Genomic DNA, 17,572 nt, shown 5'->3' with positions numbered 1-17,572 from the left:
CCTAGTTGTGTCCCCTTCTGGAAGTGCCCTTCAAGAGTGCAGAATTGCCTTTTGGAAAATGCCCACTGTCACGTGAACGCACTAGAGCATGCAGACACCAAGGCGCGTACTTCTAGAACTGTCCTGTCTTTTCCAATTGTCTTAGTGTGTCTCAAGTGTATGTCTGTGTGTCTAACAGCATTACTTGTGTCATTCCGAATCCGAGACGTCTTACAGTTACCCACCATGCACATTATATTCGCTACCTGCAATTAAACGTCTTCTGTCAGTGCTAATACTTTGCTGCCTGTGTAATTTCATACGTTGGTAAAAAGAACATTTGTCTGTCAGTACATTATTTAGGTTCATTTATCATAAAATCTTAATTAGGCAACTATTCTTTATTTAAGGCTATTCTATTTGTTAGGCTATTGTAATGATATTGGGTGTTCATAATTTTCCCCCCTTTTAGACAACCCAAATTTCACATCAGTCTTGTCCCTTGTACCGAGTAAAACCAGTAACGCCGTACACCATGGCAACCCTACTGTGCTTTGAATAGCAGTCAGTTTTGGTCTTATATGGGGTTACATAAGGCATAAATCATATCTTGCAAATTATAAATGTGATAGAATTTTGAAGGAATTTGTATTCAAAATTTAATGTAATATGGCAGCCAAAACTTTGGAATAATGTACAGATTTAGATGTTTCTGAAGGAAATTGGTACTTTAATTTCCTTCAGAAAGTGAAGGCTACACAATGCTTGAAATTTTCATACAAAGCTGTACACTACAGTCTTAAAAGACAAAGGACAACTGGCTCTAACATGGACAGAAAGAGATGTGGAAGACCAGATGTACAAATAAACAAGAGGATAAGTACATCAGAGTCTAGTTTGAGAAATAGACACCTCATATGTTCTCTGCTGACAGCTTCATTGAATTCTACCTGCTAAACACCAGTTTCATGTACAACAGTAAAGAGAAGACTCAGGAGTGCAGCCTTATGGGAAGAATTGCAAAGAAAAAGACACTTTTGAATCAGAAAACCAAAAAGAAAAGGTTCGAGTGGGCATAGAAACACAGACACTGGACAACAGATAATTGGAAAAGAGTGTTCTGGATCTTAACCCCATTGAGCTTTTGTGGGATCAGTTAGACTGTAAGGTGCGTGAGAAGTGTCCGACAAGACAGCCACATCTACGGCAAGAGCTACAGGAAGTGTGGGGTGAAATGTCACATGAGTATCTCGACAATCTGACAGCTAGAATGCCAAAGATCTGCAAAGCTGTCATTGCTGCATGTGGAGGATTTTTTGATGAGAACTCTTGAAAGTAGTTTAAGTAACTTTTTTTTTTTAAAAATTGTAAAAGTAATTTTTCATGTTATTAATGTCTTGACTATACATTGTGATCAGCTGAATGCCACTTTGGTGAATAAAAGTACCAATTTCTTTCCATAAAAGCAAAATCTGTACATTATTCCAAACATTTGGCTGCCAGGTGTACATAAAAATATTTCGCTTTAGACAAATTTTTTAAAACCATGATGGTTCACTGGGGCCAGTGAAAATGTTGTCAGTGCAAGTAAAAATTTTAACCATGACTGGGCCAGTAGATAAAATCCTTAGCGTTGAGCCCTATGACTGTTGAATTCCACTCTACCAGTACTGAAATCTGAATTCCACTCTCTGATAGCTAGTACTGACTGTTGATTTGCAGGCACATTATGGAGTGGGAACAGTAATTAATTGTAAGTACTTGACTTGAAAAAATTAGCACTCAATTAATTTCTTGTAAAGAGCGTAACAAACCACTATTTAGTTTTTTTTTAAGCCACTGTCTGATCTTGTGTTTATGAAGCTAAAGTGGACATTTAGAGTTGACAGTGAGACCTGGTGATGTCAATCTCATGTCTCTCTCTGTTCTGCAGGTAAACCTCACAGCATTGAGTCCTCTGAGTGCATCCAGCTCTCTGGAACGTATAACGTGCGTAAAGGAAAGCTGCAGCTGCCGGTGAACCGCTGGAGTCGACGGCAGGTCATTTTGTGTGGCACTTGTCTCATGGTGTCTTCAGTCAAAGCAAGCCATATGGGCAAGATGCACATTCTCCCACTTATCGGAGGAAAGGTACTGAAGTCTAACTTATGATTCTACAGTAGAGCTGCAACTAACAATTGTTTTGATAATCTATTAATCTAATGATTATTAGAATGTTTATTCGGTGATTATTTCAACGATTAATCAGTAGCTCTTAACAGATTATTCACCTCGTGTCCCGACTTAAAAGGTTGTATTAAACGTTCTTACCAACAATAAAGAGGACAAAATCACCTTTTAGAAATACCTCTAAATGACATTCACTGAATTAAAGGACAAGAAATAACTTTTTATTAAGTTTAATTCAGTAAAGAAATTCACTGTAAAAAATCCTATTGTGTTCAAGTGTTTTTGTCTTGTTTTCCATTTAAAATGGTCTAAAAATCCTTAAAACAAGATACATTTACTTGAGAAGCAACATAAAAGACATTTAGACTTGCTTTAAGAGAGTGTATTTTGAATATAAGTGTATTTTGTTTTATCTTGGTTATACTTCTTTGAGTGCAGTAAAGACTAATTATACTTCTATTCAAGATCTATTCTCTAAATATCTCATATGCTGTTCCTCAGGTGATTGTATCTTTTTTTTTTTTTTTAAAGGATTTTTAGATATTTTAAAATATTTGTATTTTTAATATTATTTTCAACATTCTCAGATAAAAACATTTCTTCTGCAGTATAGCTGCTTAAGAAAATGTACGTTGAGTTTTAGATATTTTTATTGTAAAACAAGCCAAAACAAAAACATATTTTGTTGCAGTGTATAATGTGGCGATGACTCCCCTCTCTCACATTTCTGTTCACTTCAATCCATCAAAAAATCTCTTATTAATAAAGATGCGTATTGCCTTCACGATAAGAAATGCACAGTGACACATATATTATGATCATACCTGTCAACACTCGCGTATTTCACACCCATCCCTCCCGTTTTGTTATTTCTCCCGTGAAACTCCCGTAATTTGTATGGCCCAAAACTAATTAAATGAATAATTACATAAATATATTATTCCAAGGTTGTCCAGTTGCCAGATCTTGTATGAAATGCATCCTACTCACACAATCGACACATAATACAAATTTCAACCCATTTGAGACCTCAACCTGGCAACCTAAAACCCATTTGCGCTGTTGATATTTGCGCAGGTAGTAGACGCCCCCACCCCCGCTCAGAGGTCTCCCAGGTTTTGGTACCCAAATGTTGACAGGTATGTTTATGATTCATTAAGTCGCAAGCCATCACGTTATAATCTAGCTGCATTAAGCCTTCGCTCACAAGGGATGAGCATCCCCATGACAGAGTGTGCCTCAGCTGGGTGCCTCTCATAGAAGAGGCGCTGACCGCACAGAGAAATGGCAGAGTCGGAGTTTGTAGTTAAGTACATGATCTGCTTCCGTATTATTTGAACTTTATTGAAGCTATAACGCATTAAATATAACTGCATTAAAGATGTAACGCCGGGGTGGTTCCACAATGAGAGTGCTTCTGTATTTACTTTGTATTTCTGCATTATAATTCCCTCATACTTTGTGATCTGCATCACCTGTTTGCAAAGTTTAGAGTGCATCTGGATTGTGAGATGTGTTTTCTTCCTATCCTCAGTCAGCGTCATCATATACATTTTTGTCAACAATTTTTTTATTGTAGATGTTGTCGATAACACCGGCTAATAATTTCCGCCCTATTCTAATGCCATCGCTACTGAAAAGGATAAATGGTATCTGAGTTATTAGAAATATTCAATATATGGGTTATAAAGATCTATTTTTATATAATACATTTTTTATGTTTAGTATTGTATTTCATCTTTGGACCTTTCATTCTATGTCTTTTGTGTTTGTGTTGTGTTCAGGTTGAGGAGGTAAAGAAACACACTCACTGTTTGGCCTTCAGTTCAGCTGCTCCTCAGAGTCAAACATATTACATCAGCTTCAACAGCTTCACTGAACACCTGCGCTGGCATCGGCAGGCTGCAAAGGTGTGTGTGTGTGTGTACATGAGTGTGTGAGGGACTTACTATTGGTAAATGAAGAAAAAACTATAGTACAGGGGTCGGCAACCTTTTTGACATGGAGTGCCATTTTTTTTATTTTCCTGGCCAATGTCTGTGCCATTCATGAGCTGAATGGGAGAATAAACACTATTAAAGTGTGACAAGACTCACATTACACGTGCAAGCCATTTGCGCAGCACAAGCCGATCAACCTTTTAGCCCTTTTCGGCGAATTGCATTTGCAAAATCCTAATGCTTTATTCCAGGTTTCATTTATATTTTGAGTAGACTCAGATTTTTGAACCTCATGATGTGGGTTTATTATTTTAGTCTTTTAATCTTTTAATGTAATTTTGAGTGTGACTATGGTTTAAGGAGGGTGTACCTGTATGCAATGATTAATAGTGGTGTTTTCCTTATTACATCACGTTATTTTGAAAGCAAAATGAAATAAATGAAACACTGAATGTAGGCTGTCATCCGTGCAGCCTGACCGAAGCAAAGTGAGCACGTTTACTTGTTCAATAAACTGAAAGTGTTGCACTGACAGCTCGTGATGCACGAATGGCTTGCACGCTCTGCACAAGTCTGTTTGGTATACTGCAGTCCTGACACATTTTAACTTTTTGTTTAGCCTCCCATTCAGCTCATGACAATACGATGTGTGATCATGAGGAAGGATTACATCAAGATGTAGATTGGAATGCAGGAGCAGAATTTATATAAATAAAATATTCTACTCTTTTCTCACTGTTGCTGGTGTGCCAGTGATTACCCCTCCACATCCCAATGCTGGGACGCATGCCATAGGTTGCCAACCCCTGCTATAGTATGATTTTTTTGGTAATATTGCCTTCTCTTTGCCTCCGCTGTAAACCATGGTGTGTTATTAAACAGCTAGACTCTATTAATATTCCAGAGTGCTTGTGAACATTACACCTCTGTGCTTTTATAACTACAACAAGCACAGCCTGTTTTACGTACACAATCTGACTTTATAAAGTCAACATGATGTATAAATGTACCCCATTTACCCTGCTTTAATAAATGTTCTTGGGCTTATAATGAATTGTTTAGTATTTAGTATTATGAAAAGTGCAGATTATTGCTAAGAAATAATGTTTTTCTTCATAATCTTTCATCAAAATAGCATTACTTTTCGGTTGATGTGGTATCGGCAAATTTTTAGACCAATTAAATTTAAAAATAACTTTAAATTTTTATCAACGCATCTCGAAAAAGTGTGCTGTGAAAGATTGTCAGATGTGCTGTGGAAGATTGTCAGGTGTGCCGTGGAAAATGATCAAATTCTATAAAATAAATAAATGCATGAAAACAAATTATAATTTCAGGGATCCAAACTCCTCACCTTACGGAGAAATACGCCATTTTGAAACCATAATTGGTCACTTTTGTGTTTGTGAAGAGCAATGATTAATGTGCAGAAGTGAGTGATATTTATACGTGTAAAGGGTCATCACATGACTTGTGTCAGAGCTGCAGAATACATTGTAGTCTATGAAGTGAGTGATATTTATACGTGTAAAGGGTCATCACATGACTCGTGTCAGAGCTGCAGAATACATTGAAGTCTATGACGTTAGTGATATTTATACGTGTTAAGGGTCATCACATGACTCGCGTCAGTGCTGCAGAATACATTGTAGTCTATGAAGTGACATCACACCAAAAAAAATTTCACACACACGTGTGTGTGTGCATCACCAATAATGTCTTTTGAGAGTACTAAGCAACAAGAAATATTTTAAAACTGTCCAAATTTGTGAAGAGACATTGAATGTCTCAGAATTTCTTTTAATTAAATATTACCTTATCGTTTATGAATATCACAGACTCCAGTTATTGAACTCATTTAAATTCACCAAGAAAACACTTAAACCTGAACATGAACGAGTCCCTTTATTACTTTCTGCTATCAAAGCAACTGCAAGCTTTTTTTCTCTCTTCTAAATACATGTTTTCAATGTTTAATATGCACACCTCCCACAAACTCATAAAATCGCCCCTCTGTGATGCTTTCTGCAACTCTTGTCATGTGGAGGGCGATGCGGCGCTTGACGCTGGCGTTGAACGGAGTGTTGACGTCTCGACTCAACTCGTGAAATGTGCTTTACAATGACAAAAGAACATTATTGAAACTCAATGATTATTATTGGTCTATTATTGTGTTCTTTTCTGATAAAAGTCATGCTCAGCAGTTTAAATACTGTAGGAAAATGAAGTCAGTGGATTTGTAGAGATGCAAGTTTTAATAAAGGATGTTATTGAAATAATAATAATGCTCAGACTGAAGGAAGACTAAAGATCTGCTTTGTTATTTAATGTTTAAACACTATAAAGTCTCTTGGTATATTTCGGTCTTGAACGACTCAAAATGATTCACTGATTCACTCATAGCACATAAGACGCTCATTTGTCGCCACTCAGTGACATTTTCAGAAGGGGTCACTGAACTAATCAGTTAATAAAATTGAACAAATTTGTGAAACAGAAGCAAGCCTCAACGAATTACTCTCAAATTACATCTCGCAAACTTGAATTTTTCAATTTGTTGTTTTTTTCATTACCCATTTAGTGACCTCACATAGTGTTGCCGACCTATGTTACTTGTGTTTCTTTCCCTTTTTTTGTTTTTTGCATAGCTGAATTTCAAACATTACAAGTAAACACGCTACTAAGATAGTCAGAAAACATGGACAAGTTCTTGAAAAGGAAAAATATTGACGATGGTTAGCCTATGTGGGATAGTGGTGTGCCATAGAATATTTTTGTCTTAAAAGTGTGCCGTGCCAGAAAAAAGTTTGGGAAACACTGCCGTAGAGGACTGTTGTATGTATTTTGCTATTTTGACACACTGTGCACTTTTTTGTTGCCGTTTTGAGTAGTGTTTGAGGAAATTCCATAGCAATAAACATTCTTTATTTCTGCTTCCCGATTCTCGTTGAAAAACCAATTAACCCTTCGTGAAACCTCACGGTTTACCGAATGTTAAAGAATTGTAACCTTGCACACCTCAATGGCGATCTTCTTTCAAGGATTCAACCAGCTCATGCACCCTCAGCCTAGGCGAGATCCCTATTGTTGCCCCGAACTAGGTAAGGTCCTAGTTCCCCTATTCCTAAAAACTGCCCATATTGTTGCGAAAATATTAGTGAAAATGTAAAAGTGCGTATTATAGTACCACCTAGGGTCAGATGGAGGTGTGTGTGTGTGTGTGTGTGGGTGTGTGTGTGTGCGCGTGTGTGCGCACTTGAGTCAGTGTTTCCCACAAGATTTTGTGAAACTATGGCGGGTGGACCTCTGACCCTCGTAATACATTTTTTTACATTTTAAAGTTAAATACTTCCATCTGGTGCACTTTGAGAGTAAAATAAAGAGGCTAGTGTTGTGCTCTTGTAAACAGTTTTGTGCTCTTAAAGCTGCAGCAACTTTGAAATAAATTGAATTGTGAGAAACAGCGTCCCCAGTTCTTCCCCATATACATGATGCTCTTCACCCCCAGCCAAGGTTTAATTGACAGCTGTTCACAAACAGAGCCAAAGCCTGCCTTTCACTGAGTCTGTGGTGCTAACTCATTTCTCACAGGGCCTCATTTAACACCGTGTTTATATAAAACTATTTTTTCAATGAATAAATAAATACTACCTCTAGCTTTAACAATTTCATGCTCTAACCATTCTATAAAGCAGGGTACAAACTAGCGTTGTCAGTTTCAGCTTTTAATCCTTAATGTTACCTCAGACTGCTAACAATAGCTAGCTAGTGAAGCTGTAAGCAATGTAACGTTATGCCAATTAACCTAGTAATGCTAACTTTAATTTACATTAATCATCATGACTGTGAAAAAAATTTTTGTTTTCTTTTGCTTCTTTTTCCTACGTGCATGAGACATCATACAGGGAAAGACGAGGCTGAATCCAGCTTCTTAATTAAATGCTTTTATTTAGTAAAAGGGACTCAGTGATTTGAAACTACACAACTCTATCACTGGCGAGTGAAATGTTAATATTTACTTGACACCACGTCATTCATGATTGGAATAGCATGACTAAGCCCTAGTTGAGAGTCCTACTTTATCACACTTTACTACGGAGGAGCCATCCAAAACAAACACAAGTAGGGCAGACCTATTTTACACCGCTTTTCCAGAGACAGCCTTGTGCTGGGATAGCAGAGCGGCCCACCGGGACCCTCCGATTAGAATAACCACAGAGGAGGGAGAAAGATTTCTGAGCGTGCATCATGTCACACTCTGTTTGAATGTTATCATGTGTGCTTGGAGTGTTGTTGAGCAGTGGATTTAAACAAACCATTTAAGTGTTAAACTTCAGCATGGAATTCATCCTGCAGTGTGCTACAGTGCAACAGACATGAATATTACCTCAGATCTCACAGCTTGTTGAGGAGAGTTGTACTTTTGATTTTTAATGATCCCAACTGGATATTCATGAAGGTTGCTTGTTCATGTAACTTGATGAATGACCTGTCTCTATCTCTATCTCTGTCTGTCAGATGGTGTCTCAGCGCATCAGTTCGGTGGATCTGTCATGTTGTAGTCTAGAGAAATTGCCGCCCAACCTGCTGTACAGTCACGATCTGACACATCTGAACCTCAAACACAACTTCCTGCCTGCTGACCAAACACTGCTGCAACTCCAGAAGTCAGTCTGTTTGTGTGTGTGTGTGTGTGTGTGTGTGTGTGTGTGTTTTGCATTAATGATTGTTGCTTCAAATTCGACTTTTGTCTTGCTAAGGCTCTGATGTATCCTGAATACACGGTTAAATTATATTTTCACACTTTTGCATAATTTGCGTAACAAAATTACAGCTTGATTGGAAATGACGTCCATAAAAATACTCTGCTAACAAATTATATTTACCTTAATATTTGTTTTCTTCAAACATCACTCGTCTCATTTTCATCTCAAGCTTGCACTGACAGTTTTGTCCACTTGGTAATAAATACACTAACTTTTGAAAAACTTTATAAGGGGCAACATTTTTTGATGTTTGCTAAAATACTCAAGAAACACCATTTAAAATGCATTATTCTATAACCTAACCTTTTATTAAATAATATTAAATGGTTTAACTATATTGTTTGACACATTTTTATAAAATATATTTAGTCCAAAAAAAAAAATGTGTTTAATAATTATTATTGGAAAAATGTTGTATTTAATGGTATTATTTATTGATTTTAGTCCGATCAGTGGGGTATGTTTTGTGATGCTATTGACACCATCATAGAAAATGTATCTTTTATGAGAATTCGTCCCTGATGTTCCAACCCTTTTTCATTTGCAAAACAAACTAAAATGATAAAGAGCAACAGTCAAGTTGTCCTTTATTAATAAGAAATAATGTCAAGATGTTAAAAATGTTTACCCTCAATTTTTATGGCGAAAAACAAAACCTATGCTTGGTATCGCTAATTAGAACATTTTCCCCATGTATATATTTCTTAACACTACTTTGGTAAAGTGTGAGTGGCAGGGTCAATTAAAGGGGGTTGCACACTGGACGCATCTGGCTGACAATGTGGTGCGTTATAAAATTTGAAACAAATATGTTCTACGAATGAGACTGCTCAAAAGTCTGCAGCGCCACAGAGTGCAACTCGATTAAGAGCAAAAAATGATTTTTTTTCACTGGTATTTCCCACTGTATATCACAACAGTCTTGTTTTGTTTTGTTGAAGACTTTAAGAGACTGTGCCAGGGCATGCTAAGTGTCTCCAGTCAGGCTTCCTAAGCAACCAATTGGCCCAGTTGCTAGGGAGGGTAGAGTAACATGGGATAACCTCCTTGTGGTTGCTATAATGTGGTTCTCACTCTCGGTGGGGCATGTGGAGATGCGGAGGAAACTGAGATTCATCCTCCGCCACCTAAATTGAGGACTTGGAGGATAGAGTCACTATGCCACCACAGGGACTTAGAGCGCATTGGGAATTGGTCATACCAAATTGGGGAGAAAATGGGAGAAAATCCAGAAAAAAAAAAGAGATTGCGCAAGGGGCGCATTTGTCAAATTGTGATGTGCGAGATGAATCTCAGTAGATTCCACTTAGAACTGTAGAAATGTCTTTAAACACAAAATGACGATTCCTCTCGTATCCCGCAGGTTTTCACGCTTGCGAAGTCTGAATCTATCTAACAATCAGTTGAGAAGTTTCCCGCTACCCATATGCTCCATCAGCACACTGACGGAGGTCAATCTCAGCTGTAACCACCTGACATCCATCCATCCTGACGTGGCCAACATGACCAAGTGAGAGACTATACAGTTGCAGCAGATTTTCCCACATTGTGTTATGCACAGTACAGTCGCTCAGTGAGGATCGAGTTCAAAAACATCATTAGAAATCATCATTAATACACATTCCTGGTCTGCAAATGTAATAACTTTCTCAATATTTGAAAGGACTTTCCTTTTATAGTGACCTCTAGAGAATATGCTGTATAACACACCAACATCACTGCTTGAGTCTATGAGTCATCATTGTGTAGTTTGATCAAATACAATTGTGAATTGTGTTTAAATATAAGTAATTAAATAATAATTGCATTTATAAAGCCAGTGAGCAAGCCTAAGGCGACTGTGGCAAAGAACACAACTACATAAGATGTTGATTAATGGAGAAAAATAACCTTGGGAGAAACCAGAGTCACTGTGGTGGCCAGTTCCCCTCTGGCTAACATCATGTATATAATGCCAATATTACTTATGTATAGTGCAAGTCATGGTTTAAAATGGTTAAACTAAGTAAGTGTTAATGGACAGTGTTTAGACATAGATTTTGTATGAACTGTAAGATTAATGACTAATGTCTTTGAAGTTCATCCTGGATTATCTGCAGAAGTTCACATAGATGCATTTCTAGAGTCTAGAACGCTTTGTAAGATGTTTCTGTTTGAAAGTAACTGGCATTTTGGTGCACCTGTTTGTGTCAGTCTGCAGACGTTGGTGTTGGACGGTAATCTTCTGTCATGTCTTCCGGCTGAGCTCGGCTGTCTGCAGCGACTAGCGTATCTAGGTCTGTCCTTCAATGAGTTCACTCAGGTGCCAGCGGTGCTGGAGCATCTGCCTGCTGTCGAAAGACTCTGTATGGCGGGAAATCAACTGACGGTGCTGACGCTAAAAGCCTTACGCCTGCTGACGCTTAAACACGTCGACCTGCGGTGAGCACAAACAAAATTAAGCAGACATCTATTTACAAGATTTTGGGAGGAATTTACGAAACAGTTGCACCATATAAAGTAATCATTTGTGTGAATATAGCACTAATTGTTTGTAATTAACAAAGAAAATGATATTCAGTGATCGTTTATCACTAAAGATCATAGATCATACTAAAGATATAGGAGATCAGCAGATACAGCAGAGGGGTTACCAGGATATCATGTTTGGGGGGGCATTTGGCTTGTTTGGGGGGGGGCAACATAAACAATTGTAAAAATCGGCGCAAAATTAAGCTATACTGCACACAATCTGTTTTAGTGCATATCTTTTTCTAAGCCAGGAACCCAGAGATAGGCACAGGGCCCCTATTAGACTATAGGGCTTAAACTGGATTTTTGTTGTGTCAGACCTCACTCATTTGCTAGCGATGGAAAAATATGCACAAAACAATCCACTTTTAAATTGTAATTTATCATCAGATGCAGAGGCGTTTCCAGCATTGAAGGACATCCGGGCTTAGCCCAGACAATTTTATTTTCACACTAGCAACCACTTCCCTGTAGTCCAAAGCTGGTGAGAGGGTATTCTTTGAGTTTTGCTCTGGCTGGGCCTGTTTCTACAGTTCCTAAATCTTCCACTCTAGTACTATCCTCAACATCCTCTCTCCTCCCTGAATCATCTGTGATGCAAAAGAACAGATACAGCACATAACTTATTGCAAATCAGCTTCAAACAACTAATTCATCAAGTGCTACATATGTCAAATTGTGGACCAATACCATTGAAGAAAATGTATTGGGAAGAGCAGATCAGTGGGATTGCCCTAATATCTATCATGAGTCTTGAATTTTCATGTACATTACCATAAAGTCATCACAAATGAGTTATATTATAGTGAGTAAAGTGAGGTAAAAAAAATATTGAATATAAATAATTTATATTTTTTGACATAAATAGTCAAAATGATGTATAAGATTCTAAGTTAAAGCAATACATGAATGACTTTAGTCTAAGTTCATTGACACACTATGGCATCAAACTGTATATAATTCTCATCATCTCTATGAGAATAATTCATCTGTCAAAATCCTTTCATTAGGATCATTGAGATAAACAATGTTTCACTTTTAACTTTCTCTGAAGTAAAGTGACTTATTAATTGTTACCAGTTTCCATGCCTGATTCTGGCACAGCTGCTGCTGCTGCTGCTCAGTCTGTTGCTCATCTTTGCTACACTCTACAAAACCATTTAATCAAATCAAAGTGTATATTTCCTACAAACTAATATCACAAAACAAGTCACGCATACATTTTATGTTAATGCTTATTGGTTATCCTTAGCGAAAACAACATCTGATAAATAAGAAAAGTACGCCCCGAATGGGGCTCGAACCGTGGTCTCCAGCGCGAGAGGCGACTGCGTTAACTCTGAGCTACCAAGCTGCGTCAATCTAAATAAGGAGGTTAGAGGCTACAACTCTTGAGGTTTAGCCTACTGTGGGTGAAAGCCAGCTAGATGATGATCTTAAGACTTTAAGGACAAAAACAAATGTGAATTCTGACCCACTGACTTCTTTTGGAAAGATCCACAAAGCCTCATTTGCTTAATTTTTGCTGTCTTTCCTGCTAATTGCCGTTAACTCGCCACTAAGTAACGTTAGTTGATGTCAACGACTGTGCAAGCTCCTCCTCTACCTGCTGCATATTCAACAGAGAGGAAGAAACGGAGTCGCCCATAGGCTACCGACAGCAAAGTAACTTATTCTATAGGCTAGATTATGCCTATGTCTATTTTTACAGGCTGTATGCAGTATGTGCAAAGCCAAAGCACAATGAAATAAGGCAACTTATGATTTCGGGGGTTTACATAGGCTTTTGTCCGGTTTCATATTTGTCAGTCAACTATTCAAAATACATTCGGGGCTACACTCAAAACATTCGGGGCTGAAGCCCCGGCAAAATCGGCTGCCGACGCCTCTGATCAGATGGACAGATTATTTCTCAAATTCTCAGGGGAGGCAGAGCTTATCCTAGGGGAGGCACTGCCTCCCCCAGCCTCCCCCTAGACACGCCCCTGAGATACAGAAATACTCAAACCAGCCCCTCTGGCACTAACAATCATGCCACAGTCCAAATCACTGAGATCACATTTTCCCCATTCTGATGGTTGATGTGAACATTAACTGAAGCTCCTGACTCATATCTGCATGATTTTATGCACTGCACTGCTGCCACATGATTGGCTGATTAGATAATCACATTGATGATTGTTGTTGTCAGATGGGCTGGTTTGAGTATTTCTGGGAGTTTCACACACAACAGTCTCTAGAATTTACTCCGAATGGTGCCAAAAACAAAAAACATCCAGTGAGCGGCAGTTCTGTGGATGGAAATGTCTTGTTGATGAGAGAGATCAACAGAGAATGGCCAGACTGGTTATAACTGACAATGTCTACAGTAACTCAGATAACCACTCTGTACAATTGTGGGGAGAAGAAAATCTGTATGTATGCTGTAACTACTGCAATTCTGAACACAGAAAAATGGCTTCAAAGTTTTTAGTTTTCTCTTAATTTGAGCATGGTTGAGCCAAACCTGTTTGACACAGGACAGATCACAGTCTGAGGGACCCGATTCCAGTCATAATTACATTTTGATAGTGTGTAGTTACTGTGTTTTGAATTTGCAAGGCAGTATATTTAGTTGGTAAGTTGTGCTCCTTCAGGTTGATCATGGATTTAATGCATGATTCTGTCTCATCAGTTTAAATCAGATCTCCAGCGTTGTTCCGGATGAGCCGGAGTTTCTGCGTCACGTGACACAGCTGGACGTGCGTGATAATCGACTGAGCGAGCTGGATGCATCTGTCTTCCCAAGGCTGGAGGTTCTGCACTGTCAGAGGAACTCCATCACGCGACTGCGTCTGCGCGGCTGCATGCTCAAAGCTCTCTACGCCGCCAACAACGGTACCAAACACGCCATTATGCCTCATGTTTTGCCACACGTTTATCAGCTTGCTTGATATTTCATATTTTTTCCCACAGAGCTGCAAGAGTTGGAAGTAAATCCTGTGGCCTCCAATCTCACATACATGGACATCTCAAGGTTGCTTTGATGTTTCTCAAACATTAACTTGGGTTGTTATTCAATTCAGCAAACGTTAAAGGAATAGTTCATCCAAAAATGATACTTCTGTAAACTTTTATGTCTTTCCAAACCAGTATGATTGCTTTCTTAAGGCGTGGTCACGTATACCTTCACACAGCAAAATTCTGAGGGCGAAACAGTAATTTCAATGGGAAGCCTTGCAATCATTGAATTTTGCTCAATAGACTTTCGATGGCGAATAATTTTTTCCATGCAGAGTTCAAGTTTAGTGAACTTTGACAGGTGAATTCGCCGCATTGACCTATAGGAAGTTGCTTGTTTTGGCAGTGACCTCTGTGTGGGCGGTACTTCGTGCACACCTGCACTGAACATTCACAATGGACAGGGATATCATTTCAGTGGCGAGTTTCTTTTTATCTTCACTTTTACAGAGTATAAAGTTCAGCATTAAAAAAGGCTGCTTGACAATTCGTTTTTTGCTGGTGTCACACACGCTCAACATCCGCCCACAGCTTCTTCACCCGCTACTTTTTTGCCATCCAAAAGATAAATGTGACCACGCCTTAAAGCGAAACACTAAAGGAAATGGTGTAATTGATGTGTGTGTGGTTTTTTCTCTCACAGAAACTGTATGAAGGCACTTCCTGATTGGTTAAATGACAGCAGAAAGCTGGAAGTTTTAGACGTCAGCCACAACCACATCACAGAACTGCCGGCATGGTGAGCGTGTGCTCGTGCTTTCTGTGAAAAATACAGACAGTGATGTGCGTGTGGATTCACACAATCTCTCTCTCTCTGGCTGTCAGGTTGTTGTGCAGCATTAGTTTGAGGAAGGTCTTGGCTGGTCATAATCAGTTGAAGCGTTTGCCAGAGCGGGTGGAGCGTCCTCTAGTGGAGGTGTTGGATGTGCAGCATAATCAACTCATTGAGCTTCCCTGTAATCTCTTTCTCAAATCAGAAAGGTAAAACACTTCAACCAAACCCCAAACATATAAAATATAATGCTGAAGAAGCCAAGAAATATGTGAATCTCACCAAAACGTGCCCAGGTAAACACTGTATGTTTAGTATCAGTCAAATGCTGACTATTTTAATACTGCCAGTCAATTAGGGGCAGGTTGTAAAACAAGAAGCTTTTACACCTGCTGAATTTAGATAAACAGCGGCAGCGGTGTTACACCATATTCTGCTTTACAAGTTCAGGTAGAACCCTTATATATTACATTTTATAAATACAATGACTGGAATTGTTCAGTGTAGGGGGTACCAAACTGCAAATCCTGAACAAAGCAGTTTGGTGAATACATGTTTACACATTAGCTTATCAGCTGATAACAATGAAAGTAGCTATAAGCTTGTTGCCACAGAGAGTAAAAGACAGACCAGCATTGCGTCTCACCAACTATAAACATGGCATGAAATCAACAATCAACAGACACAATCCACCACCGCACCATTGTCTGCTGGGGAGCAAAAAGTTGCACCATGTTTACCTTTCTGTCTGCTACATTACTGACTGCACTGACAAACTATAGCTGGCTAACAGCAAACAGATGTGATAAACATGAGTGACATGGTTGTCAGGGACAGGGTTAACGTTATTTTAGTTATATTGAAAAGGAAAAATGATGGGGTCATTGTTTATTAAATTCCAGTATGTATTTCACAAACTAGTTAGCAACTTACCGTGACGACACCGCTTAACTCCGCACTGTCTGCAGAACCACCATCAGCTCATAGTCAGCTCTGTAAACAATGGAGTCAGAGCACACTCTGCTGGAAAAATGACTTTATGACACCAATTCTAAATCACCCCAAGCATTATATGTTCTGAAAAATAAAGTTTTCTGTACTGTATATGTGCATATTGGTAAACATATACGCCGATACCGATATATCGGTCGGGCACTAGAAATCTTCTCTCAACAATGAATATTTAAATCTGGGGCATTTCATGGGTAGTTTAAGATTAGATTTAGAATTTTAAAGTGTTCAATAAAGGAATACCCATGTTTTATCCCTTAAAAATGATACTATTGTTTTGTTTTGGAAATCATTACAATATGACAAAATTATTACATTTGAATTAAAAATTTTTTAGTGAGTTCATAATATAATACATTTCTCATAATATAAAACCTATTATTTATGAGCTCAAGATTTTACATGAATAATTTAATACGTATTACATTATGTGCAGTTATTAAATTGTTGCATTCCAAAAATATTATGTATTTCAGACATAAGCTTTTGTATAATTTAAGGTGAAGATTTTAGGTATTTCAATAGGTAGTGTTTGTAAATGTGATATATTGTGAATAAAATCATACACAGCTCATCTGTGATGTGACTTTTCTTCAGTTTAAGGTGCCTGAATGCATCAGCCAATAAACTGGAGAATCTGCCCCCCTCCAGCCTATCAGAGGAGAGCAACAGTATTCTACAGGAGCTGTATGTGACCAATAACCATCTGACAGACAAGTGTGTGCCACAACTGACAGGACACACACACCTGAGGATACTGCACATGGCTTACAATCACCTACAGACATTCCCGGCCAGGTAAACATACACTTTTGATACTTGAGTACATTTTATATCAGTTACATAAATATGTTTACTCATAAGCTACTAAAGGTATATTTACTTGTCCCCAAACCAAGTATACAAGCACACATCAAGATAAAGTAACTCTTTTATTCTCTCATTTTAAAATGACAAATCTTAAACTGAAATTGTCCCTTTGTTTGTTTTTTAAATGAATGATTGATTAACAGGATTAATTTTTCATCACAGAAAATTATTACAAAAATAAAAAATATATATTGCATGAGCCTTTCCTGTTTTTTTGTTGTTGTTTTTTCATGAACATTTAAGCTGCTGTTACCAAAGGAATATCCAAACATGTGAATGTGGTTTTGGACCCTTTTCTGAATTCATATATTGACATTCAATGTCTCTCTGCAGTAAAATGGCCAAGCTAGAGGAGTTGGAGGAAGTGGACCTGAGTGGGAACAGGCTGAAGGCTGTGCCCACCACCATCCTGAACTGCAGACGCATGCACACGCTGGTGGCACACTCCAACTGCATTGAGGTGTTCCCTGAGGTCATGCAGCTCATGGAGATGAAGGTCAGATCTCTCTCTCTCACACACACACACATGCATCATAGACTTCAAACTACTCAAT

General features: G+C 38.3%; 1 protein-coding gene across 1 annotated transcript in view; it reads left to right on the top strand.

The window, feature by feature from the left end:
* Positions 1-17,572, top strand: part of LOC127649620 (PH domain leucine-rich repeat-containing protein phosphatase 1-like) — a 54,965-nt gene that overhangs the window by 28,490 nt on the left and 8,903 nt on the right. Inside the window, exons 2-12 of the mRNA XM_052134820.1 lie at positions 1,913-2,109; positions 3,933-4,058; positions 8,607-8,755; positions 10,218-10,364; positions 11,048-11,275; positions 14,040-14,242; positions 14,321-14,381; positions 15,009-15,104; positions 15,191-15,346; positions 16,746-16,946; positions 17,352-17,514. Coding sequence (XP_051990780.1) covers positions 1,913-2,109; positions 3,933-4,058; positions 8,607-8,755; positions 10,218-10,364; positions 11,048-11,275; positions 14,040-14,242; positions 14,321-14,381; positions 15,009-15,104; positions 15,191-15,346; positions 16,746-16,946; positions 17,352-17,514 — 1,727 coding nt within the window. The remainder of the gene's footprint in view (positions 1-1,912; positions 2,110-3,932; positions 4,059-8,606; positions 8,756-10,217; positions 10,365-11,047; positions 11,276-14,039; positions 14,243-14,320; positions 14,382-15,008; positions 15,105-15,190; positions 15,347-16,745; positions 16,947-17,351; positions 17,515-17,572) is intronic.

Source organism: Xyrauchen texanus, chromosome 9, assembly GCF_025860055.1.
Source record: "Xyrauchen texanus isolate HMW12.3.18 chromosome 9, RBS_HiC_50CHRs, whole genome shotgun sequence".
Lineage (NCBI taxonomy): Eukaryota > Metazoa > Chordata > Actinopteri > Cypriniformes > Catostomidae > Xyrauchen > Xyrauchen texanus.
This window is presented reverse-complemented; position numbering and strand designations above follow the sequence as displayed.